The 23,293-nt window shown below is 43.7% G+C and overlaps 1 protein-coding gene across 3 annotated transcripts; it reads right to left on the bottom strand.

The window, feature by feature from the left end:
- Positions 1-1,064: 1,064 nt before the first annotated feature.
- On the bottom strand, positions 1,065-20,216 carry LOC105869211 (glutathione S-transferase A4). 3 transcript variants are annotated; one of them, XM_012760902.2, is made up of 7 exons: positions 20,123-20,216; positions 19,037-19,141; positions 10,652-10,703; positions 9,063-9,195; positions 7,328-7,469; positions 5,476-5,607; positions 1,065-1,584 (listed from the first exon to the last, which is right to left on the bottom strand). In XM_012760902.2, the coding sequence occupies exons 2-7, from the start codon at positions 19,121-19,123 to the stop codon at positions 1,462-1,464; spliced, it is 669 nt and encodes a 222-aa protein (XP_012616356.1). In that variant the 5' UTR covers positions 19,124-19,141; positions 20,123-20,216; the 3' UTR covers positions 1,065-1,461. The 3 variants fall into 3 exon arrangements, with proteins under 3 accessions (XP_012616356.1, XP_012616359.1, XP_075859410.1); XM_012760905.2 differs by having other exon boundaries at positions 9,144-9,195; XM_076003295.1 differs by lacking the exons at positions 19,037-19,141; positions 20,123-20,216 and adding an exon at positions 12,018-12,137.
- Positions 20,217-23,293: the final 3,077 nt, after the last annotated feature.

The following is a 23,293-nucleotide window of genomic DNA, read 5'->3' as shown; positions in this document are numbered from 1 at the left end:
GCCCCCAGCCAAACAAAGACACTCCTATCAGGCATGACATTCCAAGGGTTTAGAGACTGCCCACCCCGCAGCCCCAGAGGCAAAGGCCAGACCCCTCTTGGGGCAAGGTCAAATTCTTTACACACTCCCCCATTTTCTTTTTGTTGGCCACTGCACTCAGGAGCCTGGCCCGACCTGGGCCCTGCCTTGTTCCTCAGGCCTGTCCCAGTGCTGCACCTGCCACCAAGATTTTGATCTTCCAGAAACTTTAAATATTAGAGTGATGACACAATGGTCACATTACGTAAATATAAAGACAAATCACTGCCTTGATGTTTATGCTTGATTTTTGTCTAATAAAAACATCCGGGGCACTTGCATTGATTGCCACAGGCATTAATGATTGCCTGACAATTGTCTTTCTTTCTTTTCCTAACTCTGGGCAAAGGATTCCTCCTGCAGTGAGGGATACATGTGTCCTCTCTATGAGCCCCTCATCAAAAACTTGCCTTTCCTTGGGTTTTGTAATTTCTGAGTAGTAGACACTCCAAAAGTGGCAATTCTTTTCTTTTTAGAAAATTTCTAGATTCTAAAAATTTCTAAAATTCTTTTTAGAATTACTTCTGTTGTTTACATGTGTATCTTCTCTACTCTGTGGTGAACTTTCCCAAACCAGGGCTCTATTCTATCATTCTGCCTCCTAGCACCCTGCCTGGTATATAATAGGTGCTCAATTAATATTTGAGATGTATAAATAACACCTGTTTAAAAGCAGTATTAACAGACTATACCTTTCAGTTTTGAAATATGAAACATTAATAGCCTACAAATAACCATTTGGGGGTTATAAGAAGATAAAAATAATACATATTGCATTTTCTTATACATGTGTCCAATATAACTGGAAAGATATACAAATGGTAACTGTGTTTGCCTGTGAGAAGCAGGACTGCGTTGCTGGGAGGCAGGGTTGAAAAGAAGGCTTCAGAGACTGTACAGCCCTTTATGCTTTTTTGGATTTTTGAACCTTGCAAAATGTTTTCTGTATTTCAAAAATTTTAATTAAGAAATTCTAGCAACAGGGCAATGATTGGTAAATTCTTTATTTCGGCCAATGTCAATTACATTCATTACTACTATTTGATTTATTATAGCTCAGAGGAGGGTCATTCACTAGACATTTTGTTGTTATTGGACACTAAAAATTAGGAAGAGACTGGAGAGGGTTGAGAATAGGCCAAGGAGAGCAGAAAGACGCTCAGATCTAACTTAAACGTCAGCCTTCCCCAAAACATTTTCCAGAAAAGGTTTCCCATGACAATTATTTACTGGACAAAAGGGGACTGGTATTTCTAGAAAAGATCTGGACATGAAAGACCCAACTTAGGACTCAACCTAATACACAGCCGTATGCCAGGGCTGGGATCGATGGACACAGCCATCTCTAGGAACACGCTGTCACTCACAGACAGATGTGCCGTCTTACGGCCTAAAGACGTTGTAGACTGTTCTCACGTAGATTTCATCAGGTGGTGGCTTCTTCTTGCTGCCGGGTTCAAGGAATCTCTTGATTGTAGGAATATTACTTATTTTCACTGAATACTCCTGGAAAAGGAAAACATAAAAGTTCAAGTTTAACAGCAAAGGTTATGCAGTACTATGAAAATATGGTTACGCAAGTGACCCATCAGATTTGTTCAGTAAATATTTTTTGAAGGGATCTGATCAGAACTGCAATCTAGCATGTCTAAGCATCTCTGACCTCTTGGTATGATTATTTACAATCTCTGCCACATGACTGGAATCAAGACCAGGGGTTATACAAATCTCCCAGTTCACAGAAAGATGTCAACTCTTTTCAGAGATACAAAATAAAAAGACATACTTAAAATAGGATTATGATACTTGTTGCTTAAAGAGAAAAGAACATAGATAACACCGTGAATGTATTGATCTACTCAGAGAAAATGCATGAGCCATTTAAATAAAAGTGCTTTAAAAAGTCATCAGATGGTACAATTTATATTTTAAGATTCAGCTTCCTTAGACTTTTTACTCCTACTAGCAAATGAATCCTCTTTCTGGCTATCTGTGGGAGATGATCAGTTGCATTTTTCTTTTCTTTTTTTAAATAGAGACAGGGTCTTGCTCTGCTGCCCAGGCTAGAGTGCAGTGGTATGATCATAGCTCACTGAAACCTCAAACTCCAAACTCCTGGGCTCAAGAGATCCTCCTGCTTCACCCTGCCCAGTAGCTGGGCATACAGGTATGCATCACACCTGGCTAATTTTTTTTTTTTTTAAATATTTTGTAGAAAAGGGGTCTTGCTATGTTGTCAGGCTAGTCTTGAACTTCTGGCTTCAAGTGATCCTCCCACCTCAGCCTCCCAAAGTGCTAGGATTACAGGCCTGAGCCACCATGCCTGGCCCATTTGCATTTTCATTGCCTATGGCTCAAATAGTAGATATTTATGTAAACTGAAATGGAAGAAAAAAATGTATTTGTCATTTATAGAGTCAAATCTTACCAATTCTCAGTAACTGAGAAAAATCCATTTGATGTAGTGAAAATTTTGAACTATATGAAGAAGCATATAATCATCATATATAATTATTCTAATAAAATCTTTTAAAGTGAAGAGGTCATTTATTTTAAAAAAGCTACTATTTACTAAATGCCCATTATGTGCAAAGGATACATAATTAAGCACACACACACACAAATATGTATATGTGTCACTAATATTTTAAAAACCCTAATAATTATGTCAATTAATTATATGTAAATATGACAATCTTCTCTTTTCACTACTTATTTTAGCTCTACTTGTATTTTATAATTTTGAATATTATACCAATATTTAGAAGCTTGTTCCAAAGGATTTATCACTTCAAGATTTATCTAGGGTTCAGAGTCATCCTGTATAATAAACTCTTATGACCTTTTTTAATCATTAATCAATATAGGAATAACCCTTTAATTCAAAACAGATCTGGTATCATAATCTGAAGTCCTTTAATGTTGATTTCAATCTGATCAGTGATTAAAATTACATTTATATTTAGACGTGCCTTATGGTTTAAAAACAAGTTGTCATAATGTTGTCAACATTGTGAACGGAAAGTACCAATTGGTCCTACTGCTACAGTTTATCAAAAGAGCCAGATCTCTATCACTAACCCTGAACTTTTTAGATCTTTTGTGTACGTATATTCAAAGAAAAGTACCATACTGCCTATGAGGTATGTGTGTAGTGTACACAAGCATATATGCATACCTGGAGAGATTTCACATTTGATAAGCTTAGCATTCTACATTCTTCTGGGTTTAGCATCCCATACTTAGGGCCAAAGGTACGTCTATGCATTTCTAAGTAATGTATTTTTAGGAAACCTCACAGACTGTGGAAAGGGTACAGACTTAGATCCCAGACCCTTCTGTGTCTCCCAGCTCAGTCACCCATAGTCATGTAGCTTTATGCAAATCATGTCGTGTTTCCAAGCCTGTAGTTTTCACCTGTGAAATGGGGATAGGAAAGCCCACCTCCTAGGTTACAGGGGTGGGGGTAGGGGGCAGGTGAGCAAATGCATGTCAGTGCCCAGCAGGCCATCTGGAATGAAGCAGGGACTCAATAAATGATAGATCCCTCCCTCCTACTTCCTGTCTCTGCTAAGCAAATAAATTTTTTTTTTGAGACAGAGTCTCACTCTGTTGCCCAGGATAGAGTACCGTGGCGTCAGCCTAGCTTATAGCAACCTCAAACTCCTGGGCTCAAGTGATCCTCCTGCCTCAACCTCCCGGGTAGCTGGGACTACAGGCACGTGCCACTGTGCTCAGCTAATTGTTTCTATATAGTTTTAGTTGGTCAATTAATTTCTTTCTATTTTTAGCAGAGATGGGGTCTCGCTCTTGATCAAGCTGGTTTTGAACTCTTGACCTTGAGCGATCCTCCTGCCTCGGCCTCCCGGAGTGCTAGGATTACAGGCATGAGCCACCGCTCCCCGCCAGCAAATAACATTTTTAACAAGGGCAAAAGACTACTTCAGGTCAAAAGTATCCCAAATTCTGAATGAATAAAGTCAAATTAAAGTTCATCTCTGTGTCTGCAAGAAATGAATATGTGTGTGTGTGTGTGTGTGTGTGTGCTAACTGTGACATCATAAATGATACAGTGGCTTATTTGCCTTGGTGAAGTAAAGATTTCTATTATTATTCTACAGGTATATTTATTGAATTGGTCATGGTTGTCCTCATTAGTGTATCAAAATGATGTTTGCTAGACTTAGAAAAAAATTTTTTTTCCTAAAAAGCATGTGTGTTACTCTTTGGGAATATAGCGTGTCTTTCTTGGCTTTTGATAGCTTGGTCAAAGATATATCATTTTGGTCTATGTTGGAGATTGGTAACTTTTTTCTGTAAGGGACTAGTCAGCAAATATTTTTAAGCGTTGCAGCCCACACAGTCTCCATCAGATCTACTTGACTCCACTGTAGGAACACAAAAGCAACCTCAGACGACAATGTTTAAGTGACTGGGCATGGCTTTGTTCCAATAAAATTTATGAACACTGAAATTTGAATTCGTGTCTCATAAAGTATTATTACTCTTGTGATATTTTTCAACCATTTAAAAATGTAAAAACCATTCTTAGCTCATGAGCTATATAAAAACAGGTGGCAGGCCAGGTGTGAGCCAGGGGCTGTAGTTTGCAGACCCCCTCCCTGCCCCATAGGGTAGTTAAGCCTATTAGACTTTGAGATAAAGGGCTAAGGTTCTAGACATACATTAGCCAGGCTGTCTTGTGTCTTGGCTGCTGACTTCTTCATCCTGGGTTGGTCTCTCTTTCTCTCTCTATATATATATGTATATGAAAGGCATTAGATGAGATTGTTTTTTAAAGCCCTTATCAACTTTAAAATTCTACGATCAATCCTGCCGAATAACACCAAGGAGTAATTTGAACCACATGAAAATCTTCCCTTGGAATTTCTGGGAAGGAGAATGGTGGGAACCCTCTGGGGTGATATTTAGGGTGCCTCTCATTTGCTCTCAGAACTCTGGGTTGGAAGTTTCCAATTTGAGACCACGTTACTTCTGAGAAAGGGAGCCATACCCTGAGGACAAGACTGTTTTTGATGCTAATCTCACCTGCCCTGTGTCAGCAGACACAGCACACACAGACTAGGAGGCCCTCGGCCCTATGGCTATCTCTGCGGAACCCCAATCAGCAAACTCTCTGTGCATGGAGTTTGTTCCAAGACGGTAGTTATAGAACAAAACTAAGGCAAAAATTTCTTTTGCATTCAATGATCATTCAACTCTAAGGATTTGAGGACCAGAGAAACAATTTCAAGTCCATACCTTCATTTCATTTTACTAACTAGAATTTTAAATTACACTCACACACACACATACCCCCCAAGACAACCGAACAACAGACATTGAAGGATGGCCTAAAAGTTCTGGGCCAACCTTCTAATACATGGTTTTATTTACCTGGAGGAAAGGAAATGCAGACAGGATATTAGGAATTTTCTCTTCTAGAGCCAAAATGGTTTGGAGAAGAATTATGTCCGCAAGGCTCAGCTGATTACCAACAAGAAAGGTTTGTCCGTGACCCCTTAAAATCTGCAGGGTATAAATGGTTTGCATTGGTTACGACATTCCACATGGAGAAACCGGTGACGCTATTGAATCAGTGCGGGATCTAAAAAGGGACGAAACCATGGCCTGTCCTTTCATCCTTTTATAAATAACATCAATTGAGAGGATGCTCCCTCCATCAGAGAGAGAGAGAGAGGAAATGGAAAACATCCTTAAATATCTCCTGTAGATCAGAACAAGCTACTGAAAGGGAGAAGGGAAAAATGTATTATTTCTGGATTTAGCATCCGGTGTTTTGAAAGAAATACAGTTTTCCATAAATGTATCTACAGAAGCCAATCCGGGAGCCTCGAGGAGGGGCGGAGCTGATGTAGGAAGTCTAGGGAACAGGTTGTCTCCAAGGGGCCCACTCTTGTTTCCCTGCTCCGCGTTTCCATGAACACCAGGACTTGTAGTCACAAACTAGACTTGACTATAAATGTAGACTTCCTCTTACATCTCCCAAAATAGAGAAAAGACTGAGTTCATCTCGACTCTCCTTTTGAGGGTAACATATAGATGTGGGCTTTATAGGAACAGATCATGATGGGGGGGGGCGGGGAACAGTGGTGGCCAAAGGGGAGATGTCCTCCACCGTGAGCTCTTGGACGCCCAAGGGTGTGTGTGTGTGTGTGTGTGTGTGTGTGTGTGTGTGTTTGTGCGCATGCGTGTGTCTGACAGGAACTCTGAATCCGACTCCAAATCAATAACAGCGACTGGAGCCAGAGTGACAAAGTACAGTGAATCCGGAATCTGCAGTCCAAGACCAGAGTTCCAAGCCCGGGTCTCCATTTCCCAGCTGCATTGCCTTGAATGGGTCACTGGATCTCTCCATGATTCCATTTCACTCTGTGTAAAGCGTAACAATTTGTACCTCACAGGTGTATCGAGAGGAGCCCTGACACAGTCTGGGCCACAGGGACCTAAGAATCAGCACTGACCCTTCTTTGCCAAGGCGCCAGGTCCCCATGCCCTAGCCACACCCCGTTTTTGCATTATCCTACTTTGCGCTCACAGATTGCCTATGGGAAAGACACCATGAAACCAAGCTACAGAAAAAAATCCCCCAAACATCTCTCATTTTTCTTAAATCTAATCCCATAAAGATAGTTAGGGGAAGTCTGCCAAATAGGCCTTCTCAAATTTTTGTATCGTCTTTCTTTTGTGTCCAAATGGAAGCATTAAAAACAATTCCTTCCAGTTCAGTGAAAGAGGAATTTGAAGCTCAGAAAAGCAGACACAATAATAAGAAGAGGAAAATAACAAAACGGAAAACAAAGAGAGCAAAGAGAAGAAATAAAATGGAAATGGTAAATGGTTCTCCTCCTCATATCCAACTATTGGGAAGGATGCCTGATATATAATAGCTATTCAACAGCTGTTTGCTGAATGAATGAATGGGGTAGTTTCTGCTTTTCTGTATTGTACACAAGCCAGGCACTTGGTGAATGCAAGCAGCAAGAATGCACACATGTGGTGAACCCATGTTTTTTCTAGACTTCAGAAACATGTGGTCCTAGTGGAGCCAGAGGGGCTCCAAGACATCAGCTTTGTGCTGATGACTACTATTAGCTCTTAGGAGCCCATCAGCTCTTAGATTCGTCCAACTTGGCTCCATTCTACACGGCCCTGAGCAGAAGGGTGTTTGTGTCAGCTGTCTTAACGGTTTGGTTATGCCGCATTTGTGGGCATCTCAGCCACCTACCTTTTCAAACACGGGAAAGTATCTAATGATAGCCTTCTGCGCCATGTTAACCACTTCCCTTTGCTGATCGTCTGGCTTTAAGAAAGGATGCATGATAATCAGCTCCAGCAGGTCCAGTGTCCCCTCCACATACATGTCGATCCTTAAAACAAAAAGCACAGTGTGGTCAGTTTTTCCTATCAGTTTCCACAATTAAGAATCCAGAGGGGTTTTTTTGCTTAAGGCTCTGACAACTTAAGTACCAAGATGCATTTACCTACACCTGCCTCTTCAGAGCAAAGATGCAAAATCAATTCTAGATGTAACACGAAAAAATGTTTCAGAAAAATCTGTCTCCAATCAGCACGATAGTCATGTCTGCCCTCTCTCCCTAGCTCCCATTCCTCCACCCTCATGCTAAAGCACCTGTGTTCTGGTCTCTCAGTGTGGGTTAAACTTCACATTTATAAAAATAGCAAATGCCACTTATTGAATGCTTAGAGTCTAATCAGACACGGTGCTAAACACTTTATATCCATTATCTCACTGAATCCTCCACACTACGAAGAATGCACTATTGTTTTGGTTTTTTTTTTTTTTTTTTTTGAGACAAAGAGTCTCACTTTGTTGCCCAGGCTAGAGTGAGTGCCATGGTGTCACCCTAGCTCACAGCAACCTCAAACTCCTGGGTTTAAGCGATCCTCCTGCCTCAGCCTCCTGAGTAGCTGGAACTACCAGCATGTGCCACTATGCCTGGCTAATTTTTTCTCTCTCTCTCTATATATATATATATATATATTAGCTGGCCAATTTATTTCTTTCTATTTATAGTAGAGATGGGGTCTCGCTCTTGCTGAGGCTGGTTTCGAACTCCTGACCTCAAGCAATCTGCCCACCTCGGCCTCCCAGAGGAGGAATGCACTATTGTGATACCCAATGCACAGAAAACTCATCAGGAAACTGGAGCTTAACACTTTGCCCAGGGTCATGAATCTAAGAGATGCAAGGACCAGACTTCGAATTCAAATTATAATCCAGTGCACACTCTCCCAGGCCTTGAATATCACAGCAGCTTCTCATTCCTAACACTCAACAATTGTGAATTTGCAAGAAAAGGAAAAAACAGTATCAAAGCACTTAAAAGATACTGAAACCTGAAACAAAGACACCCCAGACATGAATATCTGAATTCAATTCTTTTCTACCATTTTACTCAAACTCTCTATACTGAATTTCTAACTGGTCTTCGTGACCTTTCTGGGGTTTTTTGAGGGTTTTTTTTGTTGTGTTTTTGGTTTTTTTTTTGAGACAGAGTCTCACTCTGTTGCCCTGGCTAGAGTGCCGCCGTGTCAGCCTAACTCACAGCAACCTCAGACTCCTGGGCTCAAGTGATCCTCCTGCCTCAGCCTCCCCAGTAGCTGGGACTACAGGCATGCGCCACCACAACTCGGCTAATTTCTTCTATTTTCAGTTGTTTGGCTAATTTCTTTCTATTTATAGTAGAGATGGCGTCTCGCTCTTGCTCAGGCTGGTCTCAAGCAATCCTGAGCTCAAGCAGTCCTCCCGCCTCGGCCTCCTAAAGTGCTAGGATTACAGGCGTGAGCCACCACATTCAGCCCCTTTCTGGATTTTTGTTTCTTGTTCACGCTAACATGGCGAGACATAAAGGAGACGGGCTGCGCTTCGATTAGAAGACTGCTAATCAGCTAAGGCATCAGCGAGCTGACAAGTGAAAACGCGACAGGGACCACAGTACAGGGTTCTCTCCTTGAGGTCCCTGCCAAAGAGATTGTGCTTTTCTGCTATGTAGTGGAGAATGCTTCGGGTCTGCACCAACTTCATCCCGTCGATTTCAACCATGGGCACTTGTTGGAAGAGCAGGTGGTTACCTGAGAGTGGAAGCCCAGAGTTAGAAGCGGTTTATTCTTCCCTCTCCCCCGACCCCTAAAAATAATGCTCTATTAAATGACAAAGGACATGCGGGGCCATAGCCTTAGGAAATAGTTGTAAAAGCTCACCGATGACAGATAACTTGAACTTCATTCAGGGGAGCAGATATAGCCATAACAGTAGCCTGAAAACTAGCATTGTTATACACCTTCCCTTTTCATTTTCACCCCAGGAAAAATGCCTCCCCCGCGGTGATGAGGGATGGGGGAAAGAGACATAGTGAAGATACTTCTTCAGAGCTAATCTGGCCAGGACAGTAGCCACTAGCTACATGCAGCTACTGGAACCTAAATTTAAATTAATAACCAAAATCTTTAAGAATTTAACATTCAGTTCCTCAGAGGGACCAGACACATTTCAAGAGCTCAGTCGTCATATGTGGCCAAGTGGCTGCCCTACTGGACCGTGCAGAATAGAACATTTCCTTCACTGCAGAATGTTCTATTGGAGAGCACTGTTTTCAGAGAATCTGATAATGAAACCCAAGTCACCAGCTGATACTCATGTATACTCTTTGGTTTCTGTCTGTTCTACAAGCCACAGACCACCTACTGCCAAGTTAGCTATTACTGGTCAAAAAACAATCCATGACTTTCTTCAACAAACCTGGATCACACACTTTCCACGTACCAAACCCTGGGGAGAGATGCAGGTATAGGACACAGCCCACGAGGGGCTCAGGCACTGAGGCCAGGTGAGAGGAGCAGGGAGGGGAGTACTCAGCACACGTCTGGTGGTTTCTGATCAGTGTCACCCATGAAAGGTGGCCTTACAGCCCTGGAGAGCTGGTAACCCTCAAGGGAACCTTGAGTTGGGCTTGGAGACCCTGCCGATGGCCAAGGGGAGCTGCGCACAGGTTGCTAGGCATTCCTTAGGGACCTGCAGGTGGGTCCCCCACTAAGGATGGACATGGAAGGAACAGAGCTGACCAGGAGTCGGGGGGGGGGGGAAGGGGGGGTTGTTGATTTCACTTCTGTTTGGCATTGACTTGGGAAAGTAGCCACCTGTAAATGGGGACATTTGTCTGCACACTTCAAGCAGGCCATGATGCTTCAGACAAAGGGGGAAGATAGAAGGACGGGAGGGCAAGGGAGAGAAAGAAAAGGGGGAAAGAGACTGGAGGGGGTGAAGGGCAGCAGAAAGTGATGGGGAAGAGCTGCTCATGGGATGGGGAAGGAACTGCTCCCTCGATTCAGCCAGCTTTGACGGAACACACAGCATTCATGGAAGCAATTTCCTGGCAATTCCAACTATTTATTCCTTCTTGCTTTTCTGATTTTAGGATGCTGTTCTCAGTGTTTAGTGTCATCAGCTATCTTTGCCCTTCCACATAAATTACGGTTTTTTTAAAAAAAAAATCAGTATTATAGACAGTGGTTTCATTTTCATACTCACCATCCTGGAGCTTTTGCAACTGTTCTTTTGTTTCCAGAAATTCTTCATCAAACTAAATTAAAAAAAAAAAGAAATATGATATATATACACAATGGATGATTATTCAGCCATAAAAATGAATAAAATCCTGTCATTTGCAGTAACGTGGATGGAACTGGAGGTCATCGTGTTAAGTGAAATAAGCCAGGGACAGAAAGACAAATACTGCATGTTCTCACACACATGTAGGAGCTAAAAAGGATCTCATGAAGATAAAGAGAGTAGACTGGAGGTTACCAGAAGCTGAGAAGGGTAGAAGGGCGGGGGTATGAAGAGAGGTTGGTTAATGGGTACAAAAATACAGTTAGATAGATAGAAGGACTAAGATGTCATGTACTATAGTATAGTAGGACGACTACAGTTACAATAATGTGTTGGATAGTTCAAAATAGCTAGAAGAGAAGAACTGGAATGTTCCCAACATAAAGAGAAGATACATGTTTGAGGTGATGGATATTCCAGTTACCCTGATTTGATCATCATACGTCATATGCATGTATCAAAATATCACATGTACTGCCAAAATACGTACTCTTACGAATCAATTTTTAAAAAAGATATCCCTGTCCCCCCGTCCCCTTCCAAAGAAGATAAATGTCATCACAGGTTCAGGACTGAAAATACTAAAATACTAATTGCCTCAAGAAGCAGAGAGAAAGAGCACACTTAGCATCCACATCTTGGTTTCTAAATATCACTGTCCCCTAAAAGGAACTAGGGCTCCTATAAGTAAAGGTTGATTTTGTTATGCCTGAAAGCAAGGAAGTGCTCAAAGATGAAAGATATGTCAAAGGCAAAAGCATGGAGGATTCTATGTGTGGGGAATTCCCTAGCCAAATTTGACACAATTCAAGCATCAAAAAGAATGATGTCAATTATGGATTATAACATACAAGAATAACAACCATCTCTAAGTCTATAAATGATGACATTGAAGAAAAAGGGAAAGGAAAAGCTCTTTTTTTTACAGAAGAATTAGTGCTAATTAATGGAGAATTAGCCCTAATTAAGGATAAAATTAGAAAATCACCACTTTCTAGCCTCCAGCATAATAACTAATTCTAAGGACCATAAAGGATGGTGAAATCACTGGAGTACAGAAGGTTCACACAATCTCCAAGTGTCACCCCACAAGTACTTAATCATGATTAAAGGGGAAATGTCTCTTTATAATGGAGAGATTTGGAGCTCTCTCACCCTCTGCCTAACCAAGCAATCAAACTCCCCTCCCCATGGGGACCACCCCGACATCCTATGCCTCCTGGGGCACAGTCACACCTGTAAACACACTGCCAAAAATATTCAACCAGAATCTATTAATAAATACCAGATAAATTCCAGGCATATTCAGCATGTGGGACATTCTGCAACACAATGGTCAGGACTCCTTAAGAGTTCAGGGCACAGGCCTGGCGCGGTGGCTCATGCCTGTAATCCTAGCACTCTGGGAGGCTGAGGCAGGCAGATTACTCAAGGTCAGGAGTTCAAAACCAGCCTGAGCGAGACCCCGTCTCTACTAAAAAAAATAGAAAGAAATTAATTGGCCAACTAATATATATATATATATATATATATATATATATATTAGCTGGGCATGGTGGCACATGCCTGTAGTCCCAGCTACTCGGGAGGCTGAGGCAGTAGGATTGCTTGAGCCCAGGAGTTTGAGGTTGCTGTGAGCTAGGCTGACACCACAGCACTCACTCTAGCCTGGGCAACAAAGAGACTCTGTCTCAAAAAAAAAAAAAAAGAGTTCAGGGCACAACAACAACAACAACAAAAAGTCCAGGTGCTGTTGACAAGAAGTGGCTAAAGAGATATAACCACCAAATGTCTGAATTATGATTATGCCCTAGATGAGCGGAAACTGTTATCGCTGCTAAACAGATGTGTACCAGTTATACAGACATTTGGGAACAATAGGGAAAGTCTGAATCTGGATTGCATATTAGATGCTGTGAATGCCAGTGTTGATTTTCTTAGTGGTGACAATGGTATTGTCATTATTAGGACAATTATTTATTCTTCCTTGGGAGGAAGATAGATGCTGATGTTTGCAACTACTTCCAAATAATTCAGAAACACAAAGCGGAGAGGAAGGCAGAAATCAAACGTAGCCAAATGTTAACAATTGGTGAATTTAGTTGAAATGTGTTCATTGTACCATTACAACTTTTTTGCAGGTTTGAATGTTTTCAAATTGAAAAGTTGGGGGGGCTGGGCACGGTGGCTCACGCTTGTAATCCTAGCACTCTGGGAGGCCCAGGCGGGAGGATCACTCAAGGTCAGGAGTTCAAGACCAGCCTGAGCCGGAGTGAGACCCCGCCTCTATCAAAAATAGAAAGAAATTAACTGGCCAACTAAAAATATATAGAAAAAATTAGCTGGGCATGGTGGCACCTGCCTGTAGTCCCAGGTACGTGGGAGGCAGAGGCAGGAGGATTGCTTGAGCCCAGGAGTTTGAGGTTGCTGTGAGCTAGGCTGACGCCACGGCACTCTAGCCTAGGCAACAGAGCAAGACTTTGTCTCAAAAAAAAAAGTGGCAGAAGGAAAGAAACAGAATAAAAACAAGTTCCTCTTCTGGTGACATTACTATGTTCTAAGATGTCCCGCACTAATGCACTTTGTGTCAAGAAGAGGAGGCTCTGCCCACCTGAGTCCAGGGATTAGTCCCCACCGTGGCTAGTGCTGTGTTGCGCTCCCATCACCCCAGGGAGGGGCTGAGCTGACCAGAGCTGCATCAACTGCCCTCCCCTCCTCCAGGGGAACTAGCTGACGTGGGGGTGGAATCAGGATCATGGGGTGTAGTCTTAGCTTCTGCCACTCGCTAGGTTGAGTCCTCGTAGTGTTTGGAGAAGTGCTCAGTGCTCTCAGAGGATCTCCACCTGATGCCCAGGGTGCAGTAGCCGCAGGGCAACAATGCTCGTTCAGGACATCTGTCTAAATGCCCAGGAGGTCAGCTGTGGTGCAGGCAATACTCCTGGCTCAACTGAACAATTTATCTCTCGGATGTATTCAACTGCAGTGTTTCTCCCTGTGTATTTGTACTAAAACCTACTAAAATCAGAAGTCAAAAACATCATATTAGTTAACTGGAGGCTGTTCTGATACATGCAGGGATAACTGATGCTCAGAGTGAATGGCTGAACCAGGATGAACTAGTCATTGCAAGACAGGCAGAAAAGTATGAGCAGAACAGGCAATTGGACAATCAACTGAAGAATATGACCTGCAGGGAAGAACTGTCTGTTTTTCTTTTGAGACAGAGTCTCACGCTGTTGCCAGAGCTAGAGTGCCATGGCGTCAGCCTAGCTCACAGCAACCTCAAACTCCTGGGCTCAATCGATCCTCCTGCCTCAGCCTCCCGAGTAGCTGGGACTACAGGCACGTGCCACCATGCCCGGATAATTTTTTCTATGTATTTTTAGTTAGCCAATTAATTTCTTTCTATTTTTGATGGAGACGGGGTCTCGCTCTTGCCCAGGCTGGTCTCAAACTCCTGACCTTGAGTGATCCTCCTGCCTCAGCCTCCCAGAGTGCTAGGATTACAGGCGTGAGCCGCTGCCCTCAGCCAAGGGACAAATTGTCTGGACCCTCAATTTCCAAGCATGCACTGGCAAGGTACCCTTCACTGTAAGGACTGGTGACATCGGGAACATTCAGGGGCCATAGATAACTAATTATGCTGCTTCAAGAAGTCAATGGCTGGAAGGTTTGAAGTACTGACAACAGGTTGCAGTGGATCTACCCAATGGAAGAAGTGAAATGAAATGAAAACTTTCTCAAAAATAAAACTGCTCAAAAATTTAAATTTCAATCTAACCCACAGGGGTTGATTACAATTGAGGAATCTGACCCATAGGGACAAATTGTTTAATTGATCTGCATTTAATTGATCTGTTTAATTGATCTGATCTGATTTGCCCGGCTAATTTTTTCTATATATTTTTAGTTGGCCAATTAATTTCTTTCTATTTTAGTAGAGACGGGGTCTCACTCTTGCTCAGAGCTGGTTTTGAACTCCTGACCTTGAGCGATCCTCCTGCCTCAGCCTCCCAGAGTGCTAGGATTACAGGTGTTGAGTCACTGCACCCGGCCAGAAAAATGCATTTTTAAAAATAAGTCCTTCCACATGATTCTGACTTTTTACTCCTGGGAACACATATGCAAAACCTGTGCCTTCTGTCACTAGAATAACGGCGTGAAGCGTTATAAAACCATTGGTAAGTAAGAAGAAACAGGCACGGGAGCAGGGGAGGAGAGGATGGGAGAGTGAAGGAAGGAAAACACCTAGTGGGAGCTTGGAGGGGGTCTGGCAGCTCCAGCTAGCCCAAGGTTGCCAGAGCAGAGACAGCGTCCCGGTTTCCATTCACACAATGGGCTGTCTTTGTTCCCTAAATTGTTCCCCATCTAGGACTCTACAGAGAACTGCCTGCTTCCACACAAAAGCCCTCCCTTTCTCAACGCTCTTTTTTGGTTCTTCTAAGTGAATTACTCAAAAGTCTTGAATTAGGAGTTGGTGGCCTTTAAGTTTCTTTTATGTGTTGATCTCCCTTTTAAAAGGGGGGATTTGCCTGGTTGGGGAAGGGGTGGTCTTTAGGCAAACAAGGTCTGAAGCATCAAAGAAACAGCAACCAGCACAGAGTGATGTCAGTGATGACTCTATTAAATGACCTAGGGAGACTGAGGACTCAGACAGACTCCCTGAGTTAGGGCAGGCTGTTTATCAGCAGGTTTTAGTTACCTAGTTAATTACTCAGATGTGTGTGTTTTACATGTCAGATTCAATCCAATCCTGGGACACCAGGAATCATGAATTTGTCTGGTGGCTGCCAGCTCGTTCATTCCTCCCGATGGTTTCAGATCTATGCAGGCACAAACTTAGGTAAAAATGTCTTTTGGCAAAGAGATGGGAAGGAACCCCTGCCCAATACCGCCTTTTGGGAATAAACCATAAATAAATAAATAAACCATAAATAAAACTATAAACCATGTCGTTGGCCCTAGTGAGGGAGACTGATCTAGCTTCCTCCAGCCTGGTCTGAGGGGTGGGCTCATTATTCTACCCCACCTGTCCGTCCACTCTGAGGTCTGGGGTAGGTGGCTTATATGACACATGTTTTTTTTTTTTTTAACTTATTCGGGGTTGAGTTTCTATTACTGTAACCAAGAATCTTGATTCACAGGAGTAGGAGGAGCAGGGTAGAATGAAGACAGGGAAGAGAGAAGATCTAACACAGGATTATATCACATACATATATAAGATCCATTCAAAAATCTATTAAATAAATCAGGAATTACAAACTCAGAAGCCTCCTGGGTTTAGACAAATGATGTAAATAAGTGAAGTCGACCAGGTTCAGGTCCTGGGACCACAGATTTCTTTCACTCTCCTCTTAGCACAATTAGAAAATATACCCTGAGACAACAGAGCATGGAAGGGCCGTCCCTATTCAGACCCAGACACTTGGCTGGACACGGTGGCTCATGCCCGTAATCCTAGCATTCTAGGAGACAGAGGTGGGAAGATCGCTCGAGGTCAGGAGTTCGAGACCAGACCCAGACACTGCTACCCTGTGAAAATGAAGACCCAGGATAATCAGATCTTCCCATTTCTAAAGAGAAGTGCAGAAATCAGGATCTGCATCTAAAAATGATGTCAACTAATTCAGAAAGTTGTAAAACACTGTGTGGCAAGTTACAATGATATACAAAAAATAAAAACAAACAAAATATTGATTCAGATTTTGAGGGAAGAAAAAAAAGAAAAACAAACAAAAAACCAAACTCAAAACCCAACAACTCACATTTGCTATCTTTGCAGGATGCTACAGTAACAACTCATTATTCTGAAAACTGATAAAGGAATCAAGCATTTATCTTGCCTTTCCTATATCAATGGTCCTTTAGAGGTTATAAAAGTGAAAAGTGCTCCTTAAATGAGATCATAGTTAATAAATTTGGGTGAAATGATAGGAAAATTGCCATTTTGAAATCCCTAACAATTATGATGACCAATAGCTGCTAAAGCCACTAGCTGAAAGGGAAATGGGGGAAACTATAGAAAGAAAAAAGGAAGCTGGATCACACTTCTGGGTCCAACGAGCAGTTTACAGGAAACAGAGAGGATAGGGGAGCATGTTTAAATCAGCGTAGCCTCATTTTACCATGTTACCTCAAGGCAACACTTTGAGGGCAAAAAGTCAAATCCAGAACAGGGGCAGTTTCTTCCCTAAATAAATGGTGCTAGAAATAAATACAGACACCTAGCACCTGGATCTTGGCTGCTAATACCATTTTCTATGAAAAGGGACTAATTCTCCTTGGAGAAATTCCTGATTCCAGGGCTATAGCAGAGAAATACAAGATAAGGCTAGAGCATTTTGTAGTGTCAGGAAGCAAAGAAGTGCTGGCAACAAAAAGAAGGCCAAGCTGAGAGAGCCCAGGGGCCAAAGCTGGAACAATTCAGGCAATTTGAGTTATTAGATGATAACCTAAAATACAAAATCAACGTACTAGGCCGGGCACAGTGGCTCAGGCCTGTAATCTTAGCAGTCTGGGCAGCTGGATTGCTGAAAGTCAGGAGTTTGAAACCAGCCTGAGTAAGAGTGAGACCCCATCTCTACTATAAATAGAAGAAAATTAATTGGCCACCTAAAAATACATACAAAAAATTAACCAGGCATGGTGGCGCAGTCCTGTAGTCCCAGCTACTTGGGAGGCTGAGGCAGAAGGATCACCTGAGCCCAGGAATTTGAGGTTACTGTGAGCTAGGCTGATGCCATGGCCCTCTAGCCCGGGCAACAGAGTGAGGCTCTGTCTCAAAAAAAAAATTAAAATAAAAAAATTAAAATCAACATACTTAGATCTACAGTGATATAAAGAACTAAATAAATTCACACATGGGAGAGGGAAACAAATCTTTACAAAAAAATCCCACCCCTAGGAGGTGGAGCCTAATTCCCATCATTTTGAGTGTGGGCTAGACTTCACGATTTACTTCCAAAGAACACAGGTGAAAACAGTAACTTTACAGTGGCGGTACCTGGCAGACACGACCTTAACCAAGTGATCATGGTTACCATCAATAGTGATAGCTCATGTTGCTATCATGCAACCCCGATACGACGTGATGAGAAGGGCACTTCACCTCTGTGGCATTCTTCCCCAAAACCCATAACCCCAGGCTGATCATGAAAACACTGAGACAAATCCAAACTGCGGAGGATTCTACAAAAATACCTGACCAGTGCTTTCCCAAACTGTCAAGGTGTCAAGGAAAGACTGAAGAAGCGAACACAGATTGAGGGCGACTAAGGAAACATGATGTAATATAATGTTGGATCCTGGAATAGTAAAATGGCATTAGTGGAAAAACTAGTGAAATCCATATAAAGTCTGTAGTTCAGTTAGTCATGCACCTAGGTTAATTTCTTAATTTGTTATGATTATTACGTATGACATTCTCACTAGGGGAAACTGAGGGAGGAACCCTCTGCACCATTCTACAACTTTCCTATAAATCTAAATTAATTATTCCCATATGTAAAGTTGGTTTTTAAAAAATGAAGAGGAAACATAGATTTTTTTTTTAAATATTGAAAAAAATATAACCAAATGCAACGTGTATATCTTGTTTAGATTCAGACTGGAACAAATTATTTAAAAAAAAACACCTATGTGAGACAATTAGACTGAGCTTTAGATGATTATAAGGAATTGTTAATTTTGTTGGGTGTGATAACGGTATTGTTATGTTTTAAAATCTTCATCTGTTAGAGATAAATATTGAAGTGCTTCCAGATGAAATGATATGATGCTTGGATTTTGCTTTAAAACAACAGCCACAAAACAAGTGGAAGGAGGTGATAAATAAGATGAGCAAAAAACAGATGATTGTTGAAGCCGTTCTCTTTTCCTTTGTTTGTATTTGAAGATTTACATAATAAGGAGCTAAAAGGACAGAACAAAAGCAAAAACAGACGCATACACATGTGCAGGCAAGATACCAAGGCTAGTCTGAAGCCATGGACATAAACAGGAAATTTAGCCAGGAATAGTATAATTAATAAAAGTTCTGGGAGTCCCTGGCAAATCTCAGGTTAATTCCCTTTCTCCTTATTAAACAAATACTCATTGGTGGTAGATCAGAAGCCAATAAGCAAGTAAATGTCTAAAGGAAAAGAAAGAATCCCTTGAAAGGAAGGAATTTTCTGACTCCATGAAGCACCTCTGTGATTTGGGTGGAAGAGGCCTGGGGCTGAACGGTGCTCCAAGACTTATTTTTTTCCCCTCAGAGATCTCAAAGTTTTATGACAAATTTTGAAGAAACAGCGTATAGGGTACCTCGACTCCAGCGGCAGCTAAAAGCCATCTGACGGATTCCATCCGGCCTCTCCCGTTGGGATAGTGGAGCTTGGGCCTCGCTGCCATGATGGCTTTTCAGGCTTTCTGGAAAACAAATGCAGCAGCTTGTGGCTCAGAACAGTCTTGATTTCGTGCCCGGTGCCCAGGGGCTACATGAATATTCGGGATTTGGGCACAGCAAATTTTTTTATTTTTATTTTTTATTGCTGCGTTTTCCCCTCACTCAATAAAAATGTAGCACCGTTTTAAAAGATGAGGCAAAACCACCACCCCCTTGGCTTTCGTGTCGTTTCTATTTGTGATTTCTTACTCTGGATCTCGGGAAGCTGGGATTTTGGGGGGGGGGATCTGGACAAAACGTCGTCGAGACATGTGTACCGGCAGCAACGGGAATTCCACAGATTCAGAAAACAGCACATAGTTTGACCTTGAGACACTCTTTAACGACGTTCCAAGTGCAGCTTGGAGAGGCGAGACGCGGGGGCTGCCACGGAAAACTGCGCGCCACCGGGACGGAGCCTCTCCAAACACGCATGCTTTTACACACATCGTCATGTTTTCCGAACACAGCTACTGGAACGGGGGTGGGGACGATTAACCATTGTCTGAAACATGTGCGTCCATCGTCGCGCCGCCGCCGGCGGTGGCTGCCCCCGGGGTGCCGCCTGTCCCCGACCCGCGCCGCCGGGAGAGGAGCCCCGGCCTGGAGAGGCGCGCCCAGGCCACGGCTCGGCCACCCGGGGACCGGCCCCTTCCCCGCTCAGCCCACGCGGGGCCGGGCCGGGGGACCATCTGATCCTGCCTTCCGCAGGAGTGGGTTCGGGCTCCGCAGAGGCGGTTAATAAAAACACGCACACGTAGCCAAGAAGGACCTCGACCCTCGCCAAGGGGCCCCAGACGGGGCCGGGGGGCGCAAAGGACAAGACGGAGACCAGAGAAGGACTGAATGGGGCGGAGGGGAAGGCTGAGCGATGAAGGGGAGAGTGAAAGACTCGGAGAGGAGAAGGGGAAGGAAAAACGAGAAGAGGGGAGAGGGCGGGTGGGCAGGGCGGGAGGGAGACAGACCTGCCGTCCGCTCGGAGCGCCCGGAGCCACACAAAGCGCGAGGCCAGCGGTCTGCGGCGCGGCGGCACCGGCGGGCGGCCAGGAGGCGCTCGAGATGGGCGAGGCTCCGGGGAACCTCACCAATAGAGACGGCGATGTTTAGCATGCCCCACCCATCTGCAAGGCATTCTGGATAATGTAAAAAAAAAAATAATAAGTCCCCAAATCAAGTTAGTTTCAAATTAAATTTTAGCATTTTGAGCATGCAATGATCTTTTTCTTGCTGGTTAGGCTTAGCTTTAGCTGGGATTTCTTGTTAGAGATCCGGCACGATGAATAACTTGACCTATGTGTAAAGTCGCGGTCTGCTTTGGGTTTATATAGCTTGTGCGCACAGCGCAGCTCTCGGATGTGAGGGCGATCTGGCTGCGACATCTGTCACCCCATTGATCGCCAGGGTTGATTCGGCTGATCTGGCTGGCTAGGCGGGTGTCCCCTTCCTCCCTCACCGCTCCATGTGCGTCCCTCCCGAAGCTGCGCGCTCGGTCGAAGAGGACGACCTTCCCCGCTAGAGGAGGACCGGTCTTCGGGTTCGGTCAAGGGTATACGAGTAGCTGCGCTCCCCTGCTAGAACCTCCAAACAAGCTCTCAAGGTCCATTTGTAGGAGAACGTAGGGTAGTCAAGCTTCCAAGACTCCAGACACATCCAAATGAGGCGCTGCACGTGGCAGTCTGCCTTTCTTTTGACCATCAAGCTAGGATGCCTGTTTTAAAGGAACAAAACGGCAGTTTTGTTCAACAAAACACCAGACCACTAGAAGGGGAATGACTTGAAAAATTCTGCCAGGAAATTCATGTCAACCCATACATGATTGAACAGTAGGTATTCATTTTTCTAATTCTGCGTGTATGTGTATATGTATGTGTGTGTGTGTGTATATATGTATATATATATATATATATATATATATATATATATATATATATATATATATTTTTTTTTTTTTTCCCTTTGATCCCCAGTGGATCAGCTTGAGCTTTCCTTTCATTTTGTACATTTTAGAGACAAGTGCCCTAAATCATGGCTCAACACAGCACCTGCCTGAAAGGGGGACCTTGGAGGTGAGGTTGTGATGGGGATAAGACCACAGGGGATTAGGGACCCCATTTCTGAGGCCTTGGGAGGAGAGAGAGGAGGTGAAGGAATGTCACCTGAGCAGGAGCCAGAGATGACGGCAGAAGTTAACTGCCTAGCTGGGGGGCATGCCAGCGATCTGGGAGTAGAGCAAAGCAGACTCCCACCTTAAAGCCTGAGTGAGGGGTCTCCTGCCTAAAAAGTGGCAGAGGGGCTCGGCATGACAGCCACCCAGGGCTGTAAAGGAAGATTGCAAAGATTGCAGAAGGGACGCCAGGCCCCAATTCTTAAAAAACACCAGGTTGAGCTCCTTCCCTCCCCTTTCTCAGCAGGACGCCTCAGTTAATGGGGAGCTAACCTCCCAGTAAGAAGTACTGATCTCTTCGTTCCTCCATGGAAGGGGCCACGGCTGCTGAGATCAGAGAGACTGTCTATACCATACCTTAAGGATTAGCTGTGCTTAGTAACAGAGCTAGGCGTCTCCCTGTAGATAAAAGAGTAATTAGCTGAGACATCTTGTGACTTTTAGGGGAGACCTGAAACTTCTACACATTGTAACCCACAAGCTTTTCATGTGAAATCATTGTAATGCATAGCACGAACAAGAAAATAAAAACAGGTGCTAGACTTCAGTCAGTACCTGTCCCGGCCCGCGGGACCTTCTGTTACTGGCGGGGCGAGGGGGACTGTGCCTGAAAGAGATGGGCGAGAGAAAGGAGCGAGACCAAGCAAAGGGTTGTCAAGGTCTACTTTACTTGGATTTTTAGTAGGTTTTATATACAGAAAACAAGGAAGTAGAAACAGAAAAATAGAGTGGGGGGATGATGAGGCCTGGGTGTGGGCTAATCAGCCCCAATCAGCATCCCAATGGCACCAAAGCTGTTTGTGTGGATCACTCAACCCCAACCTGGCGGGGGTCGGGAACAATTGCAGGTAGCATGCCCTGGAGCAAGCACGTCATGGAATGCATTCTTCTCGGAACTATAGCTGGGGGGCTGGGTGCTATTTTCGTCTTAGGTTATTTTCCGTGCGTAGGACAAGTCAGGACTAGTCGTTGGAATGTGGAGGGTCTTAGTCTCCAACAAGTACCACCTGGCTCACAGGAATGCTGGTGGTGCCCTGACATCCCCGCACCCTTTCACCTTACTTTTGGTGTCCCTTGTCTTTGTCTTTCCCATCTCTTGCAGCGCACACTGCCCGGGGACCGGTTATAACGGGGGATGGGGGGGAGGGTCGCGAACCCCCAATAAGGGTGATGCTCAAAAGGTAACTTGGCTGGTAAATAAGTTAAAACTTTTTAAATAGATTACAATTGTCGAGGCTACATTATGAAACCGAATGCAAAATTCACATGGATTTTGAAGTTTAAACGATATGCCTTCAAAAATAGTGCTTGATTTTTTATTTTATTTTATTTTTTGAGACAGAGTCTCGCTTTGTTGCCCAGGCTAGAGTGTTGTGGCATCAGCCTAGCTCACAGCAACCTCAAACTCCTGGGCTCAAGCGATCCTCCTGCCTCAGCCTCCCGAGTAGCTGGGACTACAGGCATGTGCCACCATGCCCGGCTAATTTTTTCTAAATATGTTGGCCAATTAATTTCTTTCTATTTATAGTAGAGACGGGGGTCTCGCTCTTGCTCAGGCTGGTTTCGGACTCCTGACCTCGAGTTCGATCCTCTCCCCTCAGCTTCCCAAAGTGTTAGGATTACAGGTGTGAGCCACCGCGCCCGGCCTGCTTTTCTCAACATCTATTGTCATCTAATGTATAATCTTAACATCTATTTATCTATCCATATGCGATTAAAGACTTAGTCTTTTTTTTATCCTGCTAAGTGTAGAGTAAGCAGAGAATACTTGAATGAATGAATGAGCAATACTTTGGTTTCTTCTTTTTTTTTTGAGACAGAGTCTCACTTTGCTGCCCAGGCTAGAGTGAGTGCCGGTGGTGTCAGCCCAGCTCACAGCAACCTCAAACTCCTGGGCTCAAGCAATCCTGCTGGCTCAGCCTCCCGAGTAGCTGGAACTACAGGCATGTGCCACCATGCCCGGCTAATTTTT

The sequence above is a fragment of the Microcebus murinus genome, chromosome 5 (assembly GCF_040939455.1).
Source record: "Microcebus murinus isolate Inina chromosome 5, M.murinus_Inina_mat1.0, whole genome shotgun sequence".
Classification (NCBI taxonomy): Eukaryota; Metazoa; Chordata; class Mammalia; order Primates; family Cheirogaleidae; genus Microcebus; species Microcebus murinus.
Note: the sequence above shows the minus strand (reverse complement) of the source record. Positions and strands in the feature narration are given on the sequence as shown.